Raw genomic sequence first — 21,864 nt, 5'->3', positions numbered from 1 at the left:
AGCTGGTTCTTCTCTGGATGCCTCGGGATCCTCGCAGGGGTGGCCTTTGTCTTCTGAAGCTGGTACAATCTCCAGATGCCTCGGGATGGGTAGAAAAGTACAGAACAGATGGAGAGAATTAGCGTAGTTGCCATTCAGGATAGGTGTACTGGAGTATGAAGTTATGGGATGAGTTACGTGTTTGCCAGATTAAAGAGATGCGTCTTGAGTCTAGTTTTAAACTGGGAAACTGTGTCTGAGCCCCGAACACTGTCTGGAAGGCTATTCCAAAGCTTTGGAGCTAAATATGAAGAAGCCCTACCCCCTTTTGTAGATTTTGAAATTCTGGGAATTACAAGAAGTCCAGAGTTTTGTGATCTTAAGGAACGTGGTGGATTATAGCGTTTCAGAAGACTGGTTAGGTATGTGGGAGCTAAACCATTTAAAGCTTTGTGTGTAAGTAATACTATTTTGTAATTAATTCTAAACTGAACAGGTAGCCAGTGCAGGGATGGTATTATTGGGGTTATATGATCATATTTTCTGGATCTAGTGAGAACCCTGGCGGCTGCATTTTCTGACTAACTGAAGCTTGTTTATTGAGGATTCAGGACAACCACCTGGAAATGCATTACAATAGTCCAGTCTGGAGGTCATGAATGCATGAACTAGCTTTTCTGCATCAGATACGGATAGGATACTCCTAAGTTTGGCAATATTTCTAAGATGGAAATAGGCTGTTTTTGTGATATTGGAAATATGATTTTCAAAGGACAAGTTACTGTCTAATATTACGCCCAGGTCTTTTACTGTTGAGCTAGTAGTAATAGTACATCCTTCTAAACGCAGGCTGAATTGTGAAAGCTGTTGTGTGCTGTTTTTTGGGCCGATGAGTAATATCTCTGTCTTGTCTGAGTTTAGTAAAAGAAAGTTATTGGTCATCCAATCTTTTATGTCCTGGACACACTCAGTTAATCTAGACAATTTAGGTAGTTCGTCTGGTTTTGTTGAGATATATAATTTGGTATCATCAGCATAACAATGGAAACTAATCCCATGTCTTCTAATGATGTTACCCAAGGGAAGCATGTATATTGAGAACAGCAGATGTCCTAAAACTGACCCTTGTGGGACCCCATATTTCACTGGCATTACACCAGACAGTTCTCCATTTAGATCTACAAAATGGTATCGATCAGACAGGTATGATCTAAACCATTTTAATGCCTGTCCCTGAATACCTATGTGATTTTGTAAGTGATCTATGAAAATATTATGATCTATAGTGTCGAATGCAACACTAAGATCAAGCAAGACTAGAATTGAGGTACACCCTTGGTCCGAAGCTAAAAACAAGTCGTTTGCAATCTTAACTAGTGCAGTTTCTGTACTATGATGAGGCCTGAAACCTGATTGAAATTCTTCAAGGATGTTGTTTTCCTGCAAAAATGTGCATATTTGAGCTGATACTACTTTTTCTAATATTTTTGATATAAAGGGGAGGTTTGCAATCGGTCTATAATTTCATTTGCGTCCAAATGAGATTTTTTAAGAAGCGGCTTAATAAAGCCAGCTTGAAAGGTTTAGGGACGTGACCTAGATATAATTAAGAATTAATAATGTTTAAAAGTGGCTCTCCAACCGTATGCATCACTTCTTTCAAAAATCTGGATGGAATTGGGTCTAACAGGCACGTTGTTGAATTAGCTGAGGTGATAAGTTTATAAAGCTCTTCCTGTTCTACACCTGTAAAGCACTAAAAAACTAAATGTGAAGCTCTAGGCTGAACTAGATCATGAGATGCTATTAGAGGTTGAACTTCCGTTATTTTCTTCCTTATGCTATAGATTTTTTCATTAAAGAAGTCCATAAAATCTTCACTACTAAAATGTTGTGGAGTACTCTCTGCAGGCATCTTAGGTTTTGTTAGACGGGCTACTGTACTAAATAAGAACTTGGGATACTTTTGGTTTCTTGCTATCAGTTGGCTAAGATGCTCGGTCCTAGCAGTTTTTAGAGCCTGTCTATAGCTGCACATACGCAATTCGAAAAACTTCTAATTTACTTTTTCTCCATCTTCGCTCGAGAATGAGAATGCAATGTAATGTGAGCAGTGTGCAAGGTTGAAAAAATGGCATGTGCAATGCATAATGTATAAAGCTGGTATATGAACTGTGCTTTTGGCACAATGTAAAGAAAGTGACATGTGCATTTCCAGGGTCTGGGTTCGATTCCCACCTCAGGATCTGTATGCATGGAGTTTGCATATTCTCCTTGTCTTGTTTTGTTTTCTTTCCGGGTGCTCCCGTTTCCTCAAATGGTCCTAAGCTATGCAGATCAGGCTAATTAGTGTACAAAATTGTATGTAGTGTGTAAATGCGGGTGTGAATGTTGACCGGAGGTCTTTCCACAGGTCTTACAGGTCTGAGTGTGGCATGTCCAAATGTACAATGTAAAGAAGTGTCATGTGCGGTTTATAGTATTAATACGGTGGCATGTATCTATGATAAAATGGCATGTGCAAAGCACAATGTTAAGAAGTGACATTACAGTACAGTCCTAAATATTAAGATCCTGGCATGTTTTTGTTAGAGTGGCATATTTAATGCACAATGTAAAGAAGTGGCATGAGTAAAATTAAGACCTTGGCATGTTTCTGTTAGAGTGGCATGTTCAATGCACAATGTAAAAAAGTGAAATGTCCAATCTGTAATATTAAGACCCTGGGATGTTTCTCTTCAAGTGGCATGTGCAATGCACAATGTAAAGAAGTGATGTGTGAAATTAAGACCTTGGCATGTTTCTCTCAGAGTGGCATGTGCACAATGTAAAGCAGTGGCATCTGGCAAGCAGTGGCTGTTAGAGCGGCATGTGTAATGCACAATGTTAAGAAGTAAAATGTAAAATTAAGACCTTGGCATGTTTCTGTTAGAGCGGCATGTGCACAATGTAATGTGTAAAATTAAGATCTTGGTATGTTTCTGTTAGAGTGGCAGGTGCGATGCACAATGTCATTTTACATTACATTTAGGCATTTGGCAGACGCTCTTATCCAGAGCGACTTACATTTTTATCTCATTACACATCTGAGCAGTTGAGGGTTAAGGGCCTTGCTCAAGGGCCCAACAGTGGCAACTTGGTGGTTGTGGGGTTTGAACCTGGGATCTTCCGAACCGTAGTCCAATGCCTTAACCACTGAGCTACCCCTTCTACAATGTAAAAAAGTGACGTGTAAAATTAAGACCCTGGCATGTTTCGCTCAGAGTGGCATGTGCAATGCACGATGTAAAGAAGTGACATTTGCAGTCTGTTGTATTATTATCATGACATGTGTCCATGTTAGTGTGGCATGTGAAAGTGGACAAAGAAAAGAAATGACGTGTAAAATTAAGACCTTGGCATATTTCTGTTAGAGCGGCATGTGTAATGCACAATGTTAAGAAGTGACACGTGTAAAAATAAGACCTTGACATGTTTCTGGGAGTGTGACATTTGCAATGTGCAGTGTCAGAGTGGAAGGTGCAGTGTGCGATGGTAAGAAAGTGGTGGCTGAACTGTGAAATGTTAGCGTCTTCCGCAATGCTAATAAACTGGCATGTGCCTCGACCAATCAGAGCGAGTGAGAGTATGCCGTGGGCGTGGTTTCGGGCGCACACTGATGCATAGTGGTTGGTGAGCCTTAGTTCAGCTCGCTCTCGGTCACATGACAGATAATCCAAAACGGCAGTTCCGCGTTTATTGTGACAGCCTCAGCGGAGACAGTGACAGCCTGCATGGATACTTGAAGTAGTGTCACTCTGTATGGTTTTGTCTGGTCGTTTCCGCTGTGAACGCCTCGCGGGGTCGTGGTCGCTGTGGGGTGGACCTCGGGAGGAACGCGGAGTGGCGCGGGGAGGTTCAGCAGCATGCTCAGCAGGGTCAGGTCGGCCGTGGCCAGTCTGGTGGGCGGCTTTATGTCCGGCTCAGGCAGCAGCAGCAGCAGCAGCGGAGAGCGAGCGAGCGCCGCGGATTTGCCGCTGAAGTTCCCGTACGTGAGGCCAGAGTTTCTGGGACTGTCACCGGACGAGGTGGAGTGCTCGGCTGATCATGTGGCGCGACCCATCCTCATCATCAAAGAGACGAAGAGGTTACCATGGGCAACGGGATACGCAGAGTAAGTATCCAATGATCAGCTGGAATGAGTCTCCATTAACTTTAAAGGTATTCGTGTTCAGTTTCACTGCAGAAGTTGTGGATGCAGCGGAGTTTCATATGTGCAGTGAGATCACATGAGGAAGACACTGCTGCTAGCATCAGAGCTGGATCAGTCAGATGCCACATGTCCTGTCCCTCTCTTTGTTGTTGCACAGTGCAGCCCAGGTTGTTTTAATATACGTAGTGTATCTGTTTATTATCTGTCACTCAAAACGCCAGGCTGGAAGCATTGTGGCTTAAAGGGTCCGGGTTCGAGTCCCATCCCATGTTTTCACTGTGCTTGGTGGGTTTCCTCCATGTCCTCCATTTTCCTCCAACCCTCTAAAGAAATGTACATTATGCGTTCCCAAATGACTCGTAATGTGTGAATGAGTGTGTGTACAGTATACTGTATGTGTGTGAGCCCTGGGATGGTTCAGCACCCCGTTCAGGGTGGACCCCTCCTCGCGCCCTAAGTCTCCTGTACACATGATAAAGCAGTATCGACAATGAGTGAGTGAGTAAAACGACAGGCATGTTAAATCAATAAAGATGAAACTATAACTCTGTAGCTTGACTGTCTTGTGCTTGCTCAAGTCCCTGCCGAACTGCTTGATTGGAAATCCATGCTACAAATGGATTCAAATTGCAACCCTCAAATCGTTTAATGGGCACTTAAGAATTTGCTGAAGGCATTATGTCATACTAAGATTGTGTGTTCGAGAATTTGTTTTATCTGGCTGTTTATATCATGTTTACTCATCAGCCCCATTAGTATCAGCATGCAGGGGTGTGCACCAGTGTCCAAGTCTCATAACAATCTCGTTTTTGGAACTGCCACTTCTTATGTGCAAACACTTTGAAATGATCCATCCGTCTATTCATCTTCAGCTGCTTATCTGACATCGGGTCAAGGAGGTAGCAGTTCGAGCAGGAAACCCCGTGCTTCCCTTTTCCCAGCCACCTCAGCTTACTCTGATTGGAGGCCCCCGAGGTGTTCCCAGGCCAGTGTGGAGATATAATCTCTCTACCTAGTCCTTGGTCTGCCCTGTGGCCTCCTCCCAGCTGGACATGCCAGGAACACCCCCTTAGGGAGGCGTCCTGGTGACGTCCTTACTATATGCCCTACCCACCTTAACTGGCTCCTTTCCACGCAAAAGGAGTTTTAGTTCCTTTCTATTCTGAGTATCTCATATACTGTATGACTGAACTTCCCAAAAATTTAAAACGCATCTGATATAAATAAGGAATGCACGTTTGGTAGTTTGCATGCATTTTCCACAGTTCTAGTATACCTGTTAAAAACAGTAAAGAATAAAAAGGCCAGCAGCTGGACTGTGTGTTACTTCACCTTATTGACATGAAACTAACACCTCAGTGAGGGGGGAAAAAAAGGGAAAAACCCATTCTGTGATATATTGAAATTATTTTGTGTGGCAATTCATTTATTGCCAGACTGGCAATGTTTTTTTTGTTTTTGTTTTTTTATGCTTGCATTTGATCAAACACTGGTATTCTGTTGCAGTTCCTCTATAGTCCTAAAGTATTCACACTTTGGCAGGCAGCGCCGCATCCTGTGTGGTAGAAGCAAATTATTTGCAGGGTTTGTTTAAAATTGTATTGAAAATGTAAACCATAGAATAAGCATATTTTATAAAATCTGAAACTTATGAAAAACCCACATTACAGGATAAGCTGGTCCCCGGTGATTCCCATCCCTAAGTGACACTAGCGGGAATTTTAGGAGAATTTCAAGTAAAATTTGGAGAAAAGCACAGAAAGTGTGAGTGGTTTCGTACAGAATGTTTGATAGTGATATGGCTACATACCTTGTTTAGCTGTATTTCTGCAGACTCAGAAAGGCTACGAGTTAAAAAAAAAAAAAGGGCATACAAATAGCTACTTTGCATAAAAATCTTCTGACATAATATGTAAATGTCAGGCAGAGATGGACTACAGCGAAATGATAAACTCCTGTTTAATACAAAGTTATCAGAATGAAAACCTTCCACAGTTTATAAGAATAAGAGTGCCTTCTCATAAGGTCATTTGAAGCAGTGACAAAAGTTGGTGTTTCTGGCTGTGGGTTGCACAAGCAATGACACATCATCAGACACTGTAATACACAGGAAATGCACCAGACCTGCAGAGTGAGTACTGTATATGGTATATAATGGTAAATTCATCACTTTACTGTGTGTGTCATAGTGGATTGCCTACGTTAATTGAAATAGATGTGACTAAGGATATGCATGCCTGAGTGTGTGCGTGCTTGTGTGTATGCGCATGGTGCCCTATAAAAATAGACTGGCAACCTATCCATGGTGTATTCCTGTCTCATGCCTGATTTTTCCGGGATAGGGTACAGAGCCGATATTCTAAATAATAAGTTGGTTACCAAAGATGCATACAATGACTGAATAAATAAACAAATAATTGATGTCAGTCACCTAATACATGTCTGGGGAAAGACATTTACTGTGTCATTTGGCTTAATTACACATGTGCCATAATATTATAGGATTATAGATTTTTTTATTTATGTCCATGTAAATCTAGTAGGGATGGGAATCACTGATACGTTACTGATACCTAGATGCCAATTTAATCTGTATTATGATTCTACAAGTATCATGATTTTATAATTATACTAATTCAATATTTATAGTTTTAAACAAACTTAAGATGCAATAAAGGATGCTGTACTGTCTGTCACTGTGTAAATAGTTTAGAGCATACGACCTGTAGGATTATAGAGGAAGGACAACTTTTTACTACCTCAAATGCAAACATACGTATATACGTATTATATATGGATTATAGTTTCCATAACTGTTAAGTAATGTATGCTAAAAAAAAATTGCCATACATATTTACCTACAGTATGTATACAGTATTTATGAATTTTGTGGTAGTCATTCAGATAAAACAAAACCCTCAGTGGTGTGTGCATGTGTATGAGTTTGTGTGTGTGCGTGTGTGTGCATGCACATATGCACATCTACCGGCCCTGTCTAAGACACATCACCCCAAAGGTCAAAGTAAACTGTTTACCAGTGATTACAGTGATGCGGTGCTGCTTTACAGTTTACTGAACTCAGTCGAAAGACACAAATCAGCTTTGTTAGATTAAAAAGCACTTCCTAATTTTTTTCTTCCTGGCCGAGGGAAAGAGAAGCTTTGTGTTAAAAATGTATTCAGGTACACATCGTGATTACTTTGAAGTTTTTTTATATACAGTATACATGTTTGCCTTTGAGGTGGTAAATTGCAATTGCTCTATAATCCATGTTGCATGTTAAGTTTGTTAAGAATTATAACAAATCTAAAAAGGAAAAAAATATATAATTGATATTATGGTATAATAGATATTAAGGAAATCATGATATTTATAGAATCGCAGTATAAATCGAATCAGCATCTAGGTATCGTGATTATACCTTCTTAACATTATTTTAAATAACTAATTATTACAGGTTAATCAAGAAGAACGTAAACTCATTCATAGACACCCACAGACCAATTTCTGAAAATACTGTATATCACTTCAATTTGTAGGTCTGGGAACAAACAAATAACCTCAGGTGACAACAAAAACACAAAAGATATCACAATTTTGTCCTTTTTTTATTTAAAAGAATGCAAGTTTACTGGAAAATATAAATACATCCTTAAGAACTTAAGGACATGTAAAACCAGCTTTAACAGCAATAACCTGAAGTAAATATATCCTGTTTATCAATCATATTTTGGAGAATGTTCTGCCTAGTGTGCATTTCAGCATTGCTTTAGTTCATTGATGTTTAAACCCATTTATTTTTCCACTGAGGTCACATGTTTTCCTGTGTCTGTAACAAGTCAATATGACTCAAAATGACTAAAAATTGGCATCTTTAAGATGAAACCACAGTACCTCAATGGGGTTAAAGTCTGGACTTTGACTTGGTCATAGAAATACCTTGATTTTTTTTCTATCTTTATTGATTTGCTGGTGTTATTGAGATCATTGCCCTTTTGCTTGACCTAGTTTCATCTAGTTTAAGCGGCTAGACAAATACCCAAACACTTAGTCCAAAAAATATTCTTGTCTAAAGTGTACTTTATTATTTCCACAATCACTCCAAGCGTCTGCCTGTGGCTGAAAAACAAGTTAAAATCACCATCCAGGTTTACAGTTGGTCGGAGCTAAACATGGCACTGTGCATGAGGACCAAAATGACCAATAACACCCTCCATCTTGATCTCATCAGTCTCAGTGATATTGTTCCAGAACATTTGTGGTTCATTACAATGCAGTTTTGCAAACCTAAATAATGCTGCTATATTCTTTTTTTAAGAGAAGGGATGTTTCCCTATCCCTTATTCCATAGAAGCCATACTTATTCAGTCTTTTTCTGTTTGAGCTGTTATGAACATGAATATTTAATGTGCTTGGGGAGGTCTGTAGATCACACAAACTAGCTCTTGGGTTTTTCTTTATATCTTAGAGCATTAAATGGTCTAACATTGGACAAAATTTTCTGGGATGCCCACTGTTGCAAAGATTGGTAGCTGTCCGGAAGGCTCTTCATTTGTACACAGTCCTTCTGACTGTAGAATGATAAATTGCTAAACCAGTAAACTTTCAAATCCTCTTTGAAAATCCACTTTGTTGCAGTTTTTGTTTTCCTATGTGATACAGAAGGTTCACGGAGATGCCACCATTGCCAAGAGTTTCAATGTGCACAGATTGATGAAGTTTAAAGAAGGGAAAACCAACATAGAAAACAAATCAACTGCGACAAAGAAGATTCTCAAAGTAGAATCGAGAGTTGGGTTGAACAGTGGTGCTAATTGTATGGCTTGTGATGGAGACTATGTTGAGTACTACCTTTGTATAGAGGAAAAGTTACTTTAACAACAGTTCATAAAAAGGATATGCTTACTTTTGCTTTACATTTAGGACAGTCCTCATACACTATTTTATTCTGTACAATCTGTTCAATACATTGGGCTATACAGACATCAGTCAATCAGTAGCTATTCTGTACTTTTCCAACATTAGTACTCTGGTAAAGTTCTTGTTAATGTTACGAAATTATTTACAGTGGTGTACAAGCCTGAAAGCAGATTTGGGGTAATAGTGACTGAATATTTTTGTCAGAGAGCCACTGTTGGACCACTACTCGGTGATGTGGGAGGGATTTTGCATCTTGTTCTAGTGCCTAGGGTTTTTTAAAACACAGTATTCCGGTACTGCTCTGAGTCACCGTGCCAGACCTTTACTAGCAAGTCACAGTCAGGAGGTTGGGCTTAAATTGGTAGGAGTTTTTAAACCCCATTTCAGATCAGTCCTACTGTACATCATCAGCCTCAAATAAACTACAACCAAAACCTCAGCCCCAAATTTCTGGTGCTGCTTAACACAGTGCTGTAGGTGTCCTTAGAGAGAGAGAGTATACTCTTTACTACTACTGATGTAATGCATTCAATTTGATAAAGAAAAAATGTATGGGTTATAAAGCTTCTCACACTCACCTAGCTTCCTGCATGGCCTTCACAGACAACAGGTTTTATTTGGTAGGTAAAAAAAAAAAAAAAAAAAAAAAACACCTATGTCTCTTGTAATGCATTGATTTCATTCATGTACCAGCCAACATTGTTTTACCAAAGTTATTGAATTTTGAATTGTTAGAAATGTCTCATGCTCATCCAAGAATATGTAGGAAAGTTTTTGTCCTGAAGAGTGCAAATAATTCTGGGATAATAATTCTGTATCCCTCGGATAGATAGCAACGGATAAAGCTGATTTAGTTATATGGAGGGAAATCATTACACCTATTCAGTTTTTATCCAGTGATTAAATATGATGCTCTTTAACCCTCATATTATGTTAAGGGTCAATTTGACCCATTTCAGTTTTTATGTTGACCAAAGTACTGTTTATCCTTCTTTTATCTTCATGAAATTTTGTGACTTTTCCTCATCTGAGGTCATAAAATGGTGTGTAAAATATGGACACGCTGATGTGTCCTGGAATGTCTGTGCAGAGTTTGTATACAAAGATGATGTTGCGGGTCATTTTGACCCGGACACTTTGATGTGGGTAAAAACCTGATCAGATCCAAAATAAACATGTCTCTCTCATGTACTTTGTTTTGAATAGCCTCTAAATAAACATTCAGACCCACAGACCCAGGTGTGTGTATGGGACAAGCTTTCTTCCCTTTGTCCTTGTCACTGTTCTCATGTCATCTCTTTGAGAAGCACACCAAAATGAGCTCCAGAAGGTTTACAGCTGAAGAAGTTTTATCAGGGATTTTTAACTGGGATAGTGATGAAGAAGAACAGATTTCAGAGACAGAGGATTGTTCAGAGCCCGAGGACAATGTTATTGATGATCCTGACTGTCAATTTTTCTACGATGAGGAGGATTCAGAGGAGGAGTCTGCTGCCGTCTCTACATCAGATGAAAAACAAGGACTGCAGCAATCATCATCCACATAGGGCACATGGACATCTAAAGATGATATTATGAAATGGTCAACATCACCACACCTAAGTCGCGGCAGACTGTCATCTTCCAATGTCATCAAAATGACTCCTGGTCCTACAAGATTTGCCATTACATGAGCTGATGATATTCAATTCACGTTTTAGCTCTTCATATCCCCACCAATAGAGAGAATTATATTTGACATGAGTAACTTGGAGGGGAAAATATGGGCAGATTGTGATGCAAAATCTAGCTATCCATGGAATATGCAAGTATACACTGGAATGCTACCTGAAGGAGCATCTGCGAAGAATCAGGGGATCCGTGTGGTGCTGGAGATTAGTGAAGGAAGGCAAGGTCACAACATTACTTGTGACAACTTCTTTACATCCTACCACTAGTGCAAGACAGCCCGTTGGCCCTTGGTTATTTTCTACAACATTGTAGACGTGTCTGCTTACAATGCCTATGTCCTGTGTACTGAAATCCATCATCAATGGAATGCTGGCAAATTCTACCGACGTCGGCTTTTCCTGAAAGAACTGGGCAAAAGACTTGTCACTCCCAAGAACTAAAGGCGAGCCAGCCCAGCTCGATCACCAGCAGCTGCAGCTGTAACAGAAAAAGTCAAGTTCGTGCCATCCATACAATCTGCAATGGATCCAGTGGATACAGGTGTACAGAAACGGAAGAGATGCACGGTCTGTCCCTCCAGGAAGGACAGTAAAACAAGCACATCTTGTGTGAAATGCAAGAATTACATCTGCAGAAAGCACACATTTACATTATGTCCATCATGTGGACAGCATTGAAAAATGTTGAACCCTGAAAATCTAAAACTAAACAAAATAGTTGTTACAAAAATTATTCTGGAATTTCAAATTGTTTTGTATTTCAGTTTTTAAAATGTTTATCCAATAGCAAATAAAGTTGCTGTTGTTTAAACCCAGTTTTTTGACAGTTATGAGTGGATTTACACAGTGCGGGTCAAAATGACCCGTAACATAACCAACGTGATTTTTTTTCAACATAATATAAGGGTTAAAAGCAGCTTGAAACATTACCAAATATGGGTTCCAAACGTTTCATAGTTTTTCTTATTGTGATGAAGCGAGAAAAATAAATAAATACATACAGGTTACTTGTAGTTTACAACCTGGCCTACAATTGTGTAGGACTGTTTTTGAGGACATTTCAGTAAAGTACAATGTATTTTATTTTATGTGTCTGTTAGGGTAATAAATGCTGGGAAAAGTGCTGTGAATGAGGACCAGGCCTGCTGTGAAGTCTTGGTGGTGAAGAAAAGGCTCACTGGATCCTCCACACCCTCCAAAACGTCCAAGAGGAGATCCTCGCTGCCTAATGGAGAGGGCCACAGCCTTGCAGAGAGCTCAGTGAGTGCCGTTTTGCCTTTTATAATTTCTCTATTTGAAGTGTGTGAGTGTTTTCACAGGGTACCATTTCATACTATGTTTGTCTAGTTTTACAGTAACTTCCCATTTTGATCACTTAGCATAACTGTAGCATAACTTTGAGTTTTATGTTTATGCCTGTATAGGTGTAAGTGAATAAGTGAATTGAACATCATTGATTAATTATGGGCTCCATGGAAACCCAAGGCTCATTTATGTCCAGCGGGACCAAATGACAGTGTTTGAGTGAGCGAGTGTGTGTGAGTGTTTGAGTGAGTGAGTGTGTGTATCTTCCTCTGCTGTTGTCAGCAGCTTCATTTTCTTCAGTCAGCTAAATAGAGAGGCGCATGGTGTTTGAGTATTAAGGTTTTAAGAATCAGAAAATGTATTGCACTCCATCAAATATTAAGTATCTGTAAATTAGCATTTGCTGACAGATAGTGTTTTATTAGTGTTTATATATTTCATCATAAATATCATTATATGTGACCTGTACACGAATCCTCCGACATTTGTATACAATTATACCAGTATAGATATTTACACAGAGGGGAATTAAAAACATTATTTATAGGTGCCTTGTAAGTGCTTGCAAGTGCCATAATACTAAAACTAAAACTTTTATCTTAACTAAAATCTTTTAAAGATTTAAAGATGGGTTCCCTGTTGAGTCTTGTTCCTCTTAAGGTTTCTTCTTATTACTATCTCAGAGTTTTTCCTTGCCAATGTCTCTGTCGTCCTCGGCTTGCTCATCAGGGACAGTCTTATCATTTTGTTTTATACACATTTACATTCCATACAAACTTAAATAATTCTTTTGATTGTGTAAAGCTGCTTTGCGACAATGTCAATTGTTAAAAGCGCTATACAAATAAAATTAAATTGAATTGAAGTTTACTGTCACATGGCCATATTTTATAATGCAAACAGTTCAATTAGCAACAAGCATGTGATGTTTATTACGAAGGATCTAATCTTTTCTATTTTAACTTCATGCTGATGTTTGCATATTTTCCCGCCTTACAGATCAACGTAGGCTAGGTAGTTTAACAAGTGTCACTCCAGAAACCATTAAGAGTCAGTCCCCACTGTGGGAAAATGGGTAATGGCCAAATAAACCATCCCAATAGTGAGCTAAACCTGTCTGTTAGAGTTCTGTAAAGAAAGCCGTGACTGCTACTGACAAATATAATGTAATATTAAAAACAATCCCATAACTACAGGTTAAAAGCCGCCCAATCCTGTGGGAAAAAAAGCATTTAGCCTGACAGCTCTTTTTGCTGGAACTGAAATAGCTGATATAGCAAAGTATTTCCACATTTTATATGTGAAACTCAATATCAGCTGCTTGTGTTTCGACATTCTGGTTCTTCGTCGCATACAAAATTTGTACAAATTGCAAAATGATACATGATTCATTTACTGTGAATATGATGTCCAAATGTTTGAATGTTTGAATAGTCATGCCCATCCCAAAAAAACATTACAGGCAAAATAAATTTTGGGCTCTTGGCCATCACTAGTTTATCAAAACAGTCTCTTTAAAATAATTTCTTCCAAATAAGTAACCACATGCACTTCTGAACTGTAAATATACTCTATTTAATATTTATTGTAATCCTTTCTGAATGGGTGGACTAGTAATTGAATACTGACATGCAGTGATTACAGTTAATTTCTGAACTCCTCCACATCGTGGTCTATCATGCATCAGGTCAGTTATCTGTGTCATGGTCCGTCTCAATTACTCTGTACATTATTGTTTTCTTTATTTCATCTACATCTCCAGCCCACACTTGGGCACTTGTTCTTGTCTGTCTGCAGTCCTGCAGTCATATCAAACTGCAGTCACAATTACATTCCTGGACATTTCCAGCTCCCACGCATGTTGTTGGGCCACATGAGTCATGGTGCATTTCTCCTTCATACTTTGATCACATTACTATTACTATTGTAACATTTTCTGGATATGGGAATTTTACACACACATGCACATATACACATACACAATAGGATTTAAATTCTGAAGTTTTACATCCAGTGACTGGAAATGGGTTTTAGTCACTGGCTGTGCCCTCTGTATCCTTAGAATCCTGTCTGAGTGTGACAGGACCAGGATCCAGTATGGTCTTCTGCTGTTGTAGCCCACACACACCTCAAGGTCTGACAGGTTGTTTATTCAAAGATGCTTATCATCGCTGTAATGAGTGATTATTTGAGTTACTATTTTTGTCCTGTCAGTTTAAACCAAATGATTCTACCCTTAGAATTAACTAGCTGAATGTTTTAAGTTTGTTTCCACCAAACCTTAAAGACTGTTGGGCATGACTATCCCAGGAGATCAGAAGTTTCTAAGACATTCTAACCTGCCCCTCTGGCACAGGTAACCATGCCGCAGGCAAATCCACTCATAATCCGTATTTGTGTGGTTTTATGCACTGCATGGCTGTAACATAATGATTACATGGACGAGTAGGATGACTAGGTATACAGGTGTATTATGTGTTCCTAATAAAGTGCCTGGTGAGTGATAAATACAGTAATATCATCCCAGACCTTTTTCCAATTATTTGTGACAATGGAAAACTAAACACTGGATTATTTTTGGACGCAGATAACCACAGGTTTGTTTAAACCAGTTATAACTTAAGAAAGCTCTTTGGACTGGATATAGGATTAATTAGGGTTTGTTAATGGTTCTTTTCGATTGTGGTATTTAAAGATATTGTTTTATATATATATATATATATATATATATATATATATATATATATATATATATATATATAAGGTACAGTTGCTGTCACTGAGTAATGACTGCCTAAATTTTATCATTATCATTAGTGTTCATCATATTAAAAAAAGTGTAAAGTTGGCATGTCTGTTAAATAAAAATATTTGCGAAAAAATAATTTGCGGGGACTTAAGATAAGTAATAGAATACATCAAGATGGCTTTTGGAATTTTTGTCTGTCTGTTTGTCTGTTTGTTTGTGCACACATCACATTAAACCTACCAAACGAATTTTAGTGGGACTTTCATGACTGTACTTGGCCGAGCTTGAGGTACATATAGGCTTTGTTTCATCGCAATTTGCCGATGGAAAGAAAAGATAGGCTATTTTGAAATATTAAAAAATATTATATTTGTCGAAAATTCAACAGATGATGATGTAAAATTTTTAATACCCGCTTATGAGTGTGCAATTTTGTTTAAGAAATGTGATCTCACACCTCTATTCCGCGCATTTCACGGTAACACAAAAATTTTAGTTCGTTCCAAATGTGCAATTAAATTCCATGTGAATAAAATTGTGGGCACATTTAGTAATTATCTAATTATTATAATAATTATAGTTATCACAGCTTTAACCTATGCAAAACAGACAGTGAAATATTATTTATTTATTTATTTTTAACCCCTCTGAGATTGCAGGTTTCTGTGGGTGATCTTAGAAATTGTATCACTGACCTGATTCAAAACTACTGTACAAGAAACAGTTTCATTAATTCAATGTAAATACTTTACTGTGACGTATCACCTGTTCGCAGCTACTATGTTGCACATACTGTACAATCACAGTGTGCTCTTTCTGTCCATGTTTGTCATCGATGTCTGGCATGTTAATAATAAACTCTTTTTAAAGCTTCACTCATCCTTGACTCACATAGCCTTCCGTTTCGCTCACACCTCCCCTGCTGTCTGTGGTTCCCCAGCTGTTGTAAGTGCCTGGTAATGTGTTTAAAGTGGATGAATAAAGCCCATAAAAGCAGCATTATATCTTTACACAGTGCTCAAGTATTGCATCCACCATATGACGCACATTCTGTGGTATGGTAGGATGACACTCTTATTTATAGAAGCACTCATGTGAATGGCTCATTTTCTATTGCTTGTGTGTACAGACTAATTCTCTTATGTCTCGAGTCTAGCTTTAAGTATTGTCACAATCTAAAGAAATGCAGTTTACAACAACAAGATATTTAGACACTTAGGAAGGTCAAGGTACAAGGTGATAAGTTATACAGTACATGCAAAATGTTTAAATGTTTCTGTGTGTGATTTACAAAGATATACGCATGCATACACACCCAAAGAGAAGCTAAACTTTGTTCATTTCTCATAATTGTGCATCAAGGACACAGTAATTCCAAAAGTTACTTGTTTGAGTATTATGGTAAAATATATAATATTATATTTGTTCCATTTATATCATGTAATAATATTCAGAAACGTTGTAATCATTTAGGTTATTATTAAAAGTAACAATCTGGTGATTGCTATTGAGATTTCCTCAACTGATAGAAAGCTCCTACAAATATAAAACCTTAATACAAATATAAAAAAACAACTGGTTGTGCTAATTTGCTAATGCAATCATTATGCCTGAAGGAAGTTAAGAATTTATTAATTTATCATTTTATTTTTTTGGTTTAAGCGTGGGTATAGACACCACCCTGTATTGTGAACTTTTATGTAGACATGCCCCAAGTTTCATATTTATGAAATTGGACCGCATTTTTTTAAAAATAAATAAATTAATTGGTAAAACATAAACTGTACTGTATGGATGTTATCAAGTTTGCATGTAAATGGTGGCCAAAAGTATTGAGACAACAGTATTTTTTTTATATTATTTTAATAAAAAATATGTTATGAAATGAAATTGTTATATAACAGTATTTAGTATGAAGTCCTTCATTCTCCAGAACCTGTTGGATCTGGCTGGGCATAGAGTCAAAAGGATGTCTGCAATACTCTGGTGTCACTTGCTCAATCCGTGCCTGCTTCCTTAAGATCGTGTGCAGAAATTTGCCACAGAAATTCGCAATTCACTTGAAAATTCCCCAGTTTTAGTCACTTTTGTGCAGAGGTGGACACCTCAGTTTCAGAAAGTAAAAGTCCTGGCACATAATTATTCCACTTACTAAACCAACTAATTAACACAACTCTCCATCCAGAAAGGAGAGAACTAAGTGACGTCACCTGTTTTGTGCACAGAGAGAACTACAGTATAATATATGGCATATGTTGTCTCAGTTCTTTTGCCCCCTACTGTATATGTTTTTCACAAGTAAATCAGGTTCTTGGTATAAATTACGCATTAAAAACATTAATTCATTAATACACTTAACAAATTTTGTCAAATGGTATGTTAAAATATATAAATAGTAAAAGAAAATATTTTTTTCTATATGAGTGTGATATTAATTAGCTCTAAAAATTATTTATTACAGCTTTCATAACTACCTCTAACCTATTTTGTTCCTGTTGTCCATTTTGATTTATTCATTTACAATTAATATGATTATTATAATAAGTCATTTAAATGAGATAAACAGGATACAATGTATTCTGTTTGCTTTTTTAACTATCTTGCTGTCTTTGCTGTGTATTTGTGCATTGTCAGATAGATAAAGAGGAGCTGGTCTTCCACTACTGGGCTCTGTTTGATGGCCACGCTGGCTCAGGTGCAGCAGTAATGGCCTCCAGGCTGCTCCATCTGAACATCGCGGAGCAGCTCCAGGACGTTTTGGATGTCTTGCGCAACATGGCATCACCGCCTCCCACTATAATGGGAGATGACCTGGATCATACCAGCACCCCTTGCATGCCTCGAGCCCTAACACGAGCATCCTCGCTCCGCAACTCACCCAACACTACTACACCCCGCTTTTTCACAGAGAAGAAGATCCAGCACGAAAGCCTGGTGATGGGTGCCCTCGAGAATGCCTTCAAATACATGGTGAGTGGTGACAGCAGCGCTAGGGAACTGCACACTCATAAAAACTTTTTAATCTCCATATCTTTAGGTGAAAGGTACAGTTATAGCATTTAAAGAATTTTGCAGTTATTCAAGTCAAACCCACTACAGTATGTCAAGTATTCAGTAGCTCTTATATCTAAAAGTGCTATTATATCTAAAAAAAAAAAAAAAAAAAAGGATCTTTATCCTTTATTTGCTAAAACAGAATTTCATACTATTAGCACATTTTGACAAGATTCTGTTCATTGACTGCTATTGGAATAACCGACTAGCTCTTTTGTAACGGCGCGAGGAGCTGAACCGCACATAAACAGGCAAAGGCGCGGCCATTTATACACGCGGTTGCCAGGCAACGCCGCCGTCAGTCAATCAGCCTGAACAAGCCACACCTGGCGGCGTGTCTATATAAGGGTCTTGAGATCTCCGCACTTCGTGCGATCATTTAGGTAGCACCGGTAAGGTATCAGGGCCAAAAGCCAAGAAAGAAAGGCAGGCAGGCAGGCCTTTAAGCGCGCGGTCCCAGATTAAGTATAATGTGTACGCTAAAAACACACGACCCCTCTCTCTCTCTCTCTCTCTCTCTCTCTCTTCAATAAATCCTCGGTAAGGGCGTAACCCCGAGAGTATATAGTTTTCTATTTTTAGTTTAAAGAGCCCCGTCCGTTCTCGCTGTGACGCGGAGCTCTGTTAATTTTGTGTTTTTCAGTTTTCTTTTGTTTCCTTTTAAAGTTCCTCAATTAATGATCCCACTCTATCTCCAAACGGGTGGGTCTTCCCGTGCCCGTCATAAGCACTCTCACAAACACTGGTTTCATTCCCCCGTCTACAAGCCTGCGTCAGGGCTCTTCAATCATTCCAGCATGTCGTGGTGCGGCTCTACATAACGCACCACATAACACACTTATGTTATAAAACTCAGTTTTTATTTTTTATTTAAAAAATTATACGTATTTTACATATTAATCAATTTATAATTTAAAATTAAAAACATTAATTAATTAATGAAACAAAGTCAGTATTTGGCATGAGTACGCTTTAAGTACACTTCAGTTTTCTAAGGAAGTTATATATCCTATAGAATCCTATAGAATATCCCACAGTTTTTGTTTGTTTGTTTTGTGGTATGTAACTGCTGCACCTACTTCTTCTTTGCATGCAAAACCCAGCTTCCATTTATTTTTTTGGTCTGAAAAGTGGTCGCTTATTTAATGTGCTGCTTTATTTTCAAATATTTTTCTGTAGCATTAAATTTTATTCTAAAGTCCTAAAATTTAAAGATCTAATCTAGTTTAAACTTAAAAACAAAGGATGTTTAAGACTTTTGCACACACACACACACACACACACATGCACGCGCACACAATGTATGTCTGTTTGTCAAACTTTTATATTTGTGTTACTTATAAACTGTGATAAAAGCATCCCACTGCCCAGAGAGGTCTTCTCTGAAATGCTCTAAACTTGGCATGCAGGTTCCTGATGAGGATCTAAAAACTGATTGAATTTCAAGTTGCATTTTGGTGTGTCATTGGTTGGAGTATTCTTTTACGAGATTGCCGTGACATTTAGTTTATTTAACATCAAAATCAGGTTATTTAGTGTTACTGCGGTGTTATAGTAGGATGCTATTACAATTGCAGAATTGGAGTTTGTGTAGTTTAGTAAGCTGCTTACTAGAAGTGGACACCTGAAAAAGGTGACTTTAAAAACACCTGTATGATTGTGTTATTGTGCTCTTCATTCAAATGGAAAAAAAAGATTGATTTTGTTTTTTTAAGTAAACATCACTGTTTGTTGTATTCCCTTTTTAGTTTTGATGTTTTTTTAAATAAAATTAGTGAGTATCTGTTCTGCCCTTGGGTTGAGTGAGGTGCATTTTGAATGCATTTTTGGGGTGTCCTCCGAATGTGTGATTTATTATTTTTTTTTTAGTAGTTAATGTTTTAGAATTTAATCAGAGCTGAAGAACTATTTACGTACGTCCTAGAGCAACATATAATACAGGCATGTGTGCATGTGCACATTTACTTCTGGATTCATAGCACCTATTGATGAATTTTAATTTCTTTGGAATTAATTCACTGGTTGTAAACTCATTGAAGGAATCTGAAAGGTATCGTTTTTTTTGTTTTTTTTTACCTTGCCAGAATTTCCTACCATTAGTAAAATTTTATAGGTACAGTATGCAAGTTTGTGATAGATTTTCAATATATCCAACCTATAGTTTTGAATGGTAGCATCATTAAAAATAATATAATACAGTTTTATTGGAGGTACAGTCAATCTTTGGATTGTGAACATAGTTCGTTCCGGAAGTGTGCTTGTATATTAACACACTTGTAAATCAAAGCAAATTTCCCCCATAAGCAATAATAAATGACTTGTTCCACAACCCAAAAATATTTATATAAAAAGAATTAATACAAAATATAAAGTGAAAATAAAACAAATTAACCTGCACTTTACATTTGAAAAGAATCCCAACAGAGCAGTGTTTCTGTCCGTGTGGTTGTGTATGTTTGTACGTGCACATGTGCGTGTGTGTGTGTGTGTATCGGGGTGTGTAACTTCTTTAAAAAGGAACCACTCTAATGACACTTGCGCAAATACACACTCACGCACACATGTGGTCACAATGTTATAGTAAACAGTACACACGCACTTGGATGTTGACTATACGAGTGATGCGCGCACTGAAACTAAATATGGGAGACATTTCACCCAAAATCCCATGGGTGATTGGCAAACAAATGTGCATGCATACTACTCGTACTGTATATATCAAGACCTTGCTTGTTTAAGTTAAAATGTATTTAAAAAATTTTGCTCGTCTTGCAAAAACGCTCGTTACAGGTTCCACTGTAACTTTGCCTGACAAATTGGTAAACATGTTTTTAACATTATCAGAATATAATCACTATTGCTTTATCAGTAGTAGCACTTTCTGACAAGCGGATTTACCATTGTTCATCAATCTGCTAGTCAACTTTTAAATTAACCATGCAAAGAAAATGTACAATAAAACAAAACAATGAAACACACTCTCAACACTAAACATGAACACAAGCTGCTGAGAGTAGTAGCATGGGCTGCTAAAGCAGTGAAGCATGATGTATTTTTTGGTATGTGCAAGCATGGTACGCTTGGGTAGGAGCGAATAATGAGTAGATGAATTTATAGAACAGTGGTACTCCCCTAATGAATTTGAGACATTATGTTATATTTTTGTAGTAAAAGTAACACTAGTGCATATAAACTAGAGTTCATGCAATACTGAAATCTGGTGTTTCACCACTAGATGGTAGCACGTGTTAGTTATCTGATGTACAATTTGCCATATGACTCTGATTCCATGAGTATAGTGGCAGTTATTATTTAAAAATATATAATATTATTTATAAATTATTGTTATAAATTAAAGATTTCTTAACATTGAATTTAAAAAAGGTAGTTTACGTGAGAAAAATAATAATAATAAGGTTTCTAAGTAATGAGTAACAGGGTTATGATTTTCAACATAGAATTAACAAATATGGAAATATATAAATATGTTGAGGATTCTAAAGACATTTTGTTGTTGTACTTATTTGTTTAATAATAATTTTAATGTGTTTTATTTTGCTTAACAGGTGTGCATGTTTAGAGTGACTTCATAAGCCAATGTACAATTATCATTGATATATTCCATTATCATTGATATTAAACCTTTATAATCAGTGACACAGTATAATCAATGGCATTTTATAATCAGTGACACGAGTAAGGCAAAAACAATATTTTTGAGGTAATGACTATATTTGAAGTTACAATATATTTGTAGTGTGCTGAGCCAGGCTAATATGCGGCACAGGTTTTAATATACTGTAGGTCTGTAAATATATTTTTGTAAATGTAATATAAGTGGGATACAAGTAGCAATCAAAAAGGGCTCCACACATAATGGATGTTTAGCACTCTGTGTTTGAGAGAGAGAGTGATCATTATAGTCTGAATTAGACACTTTAAGATAAAGTAGCTTTTGTTTTAATAACAGGCTACCATGACACACACACACACAC

At 37.5% G+C, this 21,864-nt stretch overlaps 1 protein-coding gene across 1 annotated transcript in view; it reads left to right on the top strand.

Annotated features, from left to right (window-relative positions):
* Window positions 1-3,693: 3,693 nt before the first annotated feature.
* LOC128534262 (protein phosphatase 1H-like) overlaps window positions 3,694-21,864 on the top strand; it is a 35,470-nt gene continuing 17,299 nt past the window's right edge. The window contains exons 1-3 of the mRNA XM_053508614.1: window positions 3,694-4,132; window positions 11,862-12,021; window positions 17,450-17,785. Coding sequence (XP_053364589.1) covers window positions 3,885-4,132; window positions 11,862-12,021; window positions 17,450-17,785 — 744 coding nt within the window. The 5' untranslated portion in view covers window positions 3,694-3,884. The remainder of the gene's footprint in view (window positions 4,133-11,861; window positions 12,022-17,449; window positions 17,786-21,864) is intronic.

The sequence above is a fragment of the Clarias gariepinus genome, chromosome 12 (assembly GCF_024256425.1).
Source record: "Clarias gariepinus isolate MV-2021 ecotype Netherlands chromosome 12, CGAR_prim_01v2, whole genome shotgun sequence".
Taxonomy (NCBI): Eukaryota; Metazoa; Chordata; class Actinopteri; order Siluriformes; family Clariidae; genus Clarias; species Clarias gariepinus.
The sequence above is the reverse complement of the archived record's forward strand: the minus strand, read 5'-3'. Positions and strand labels throughout refer to the sequence as shown.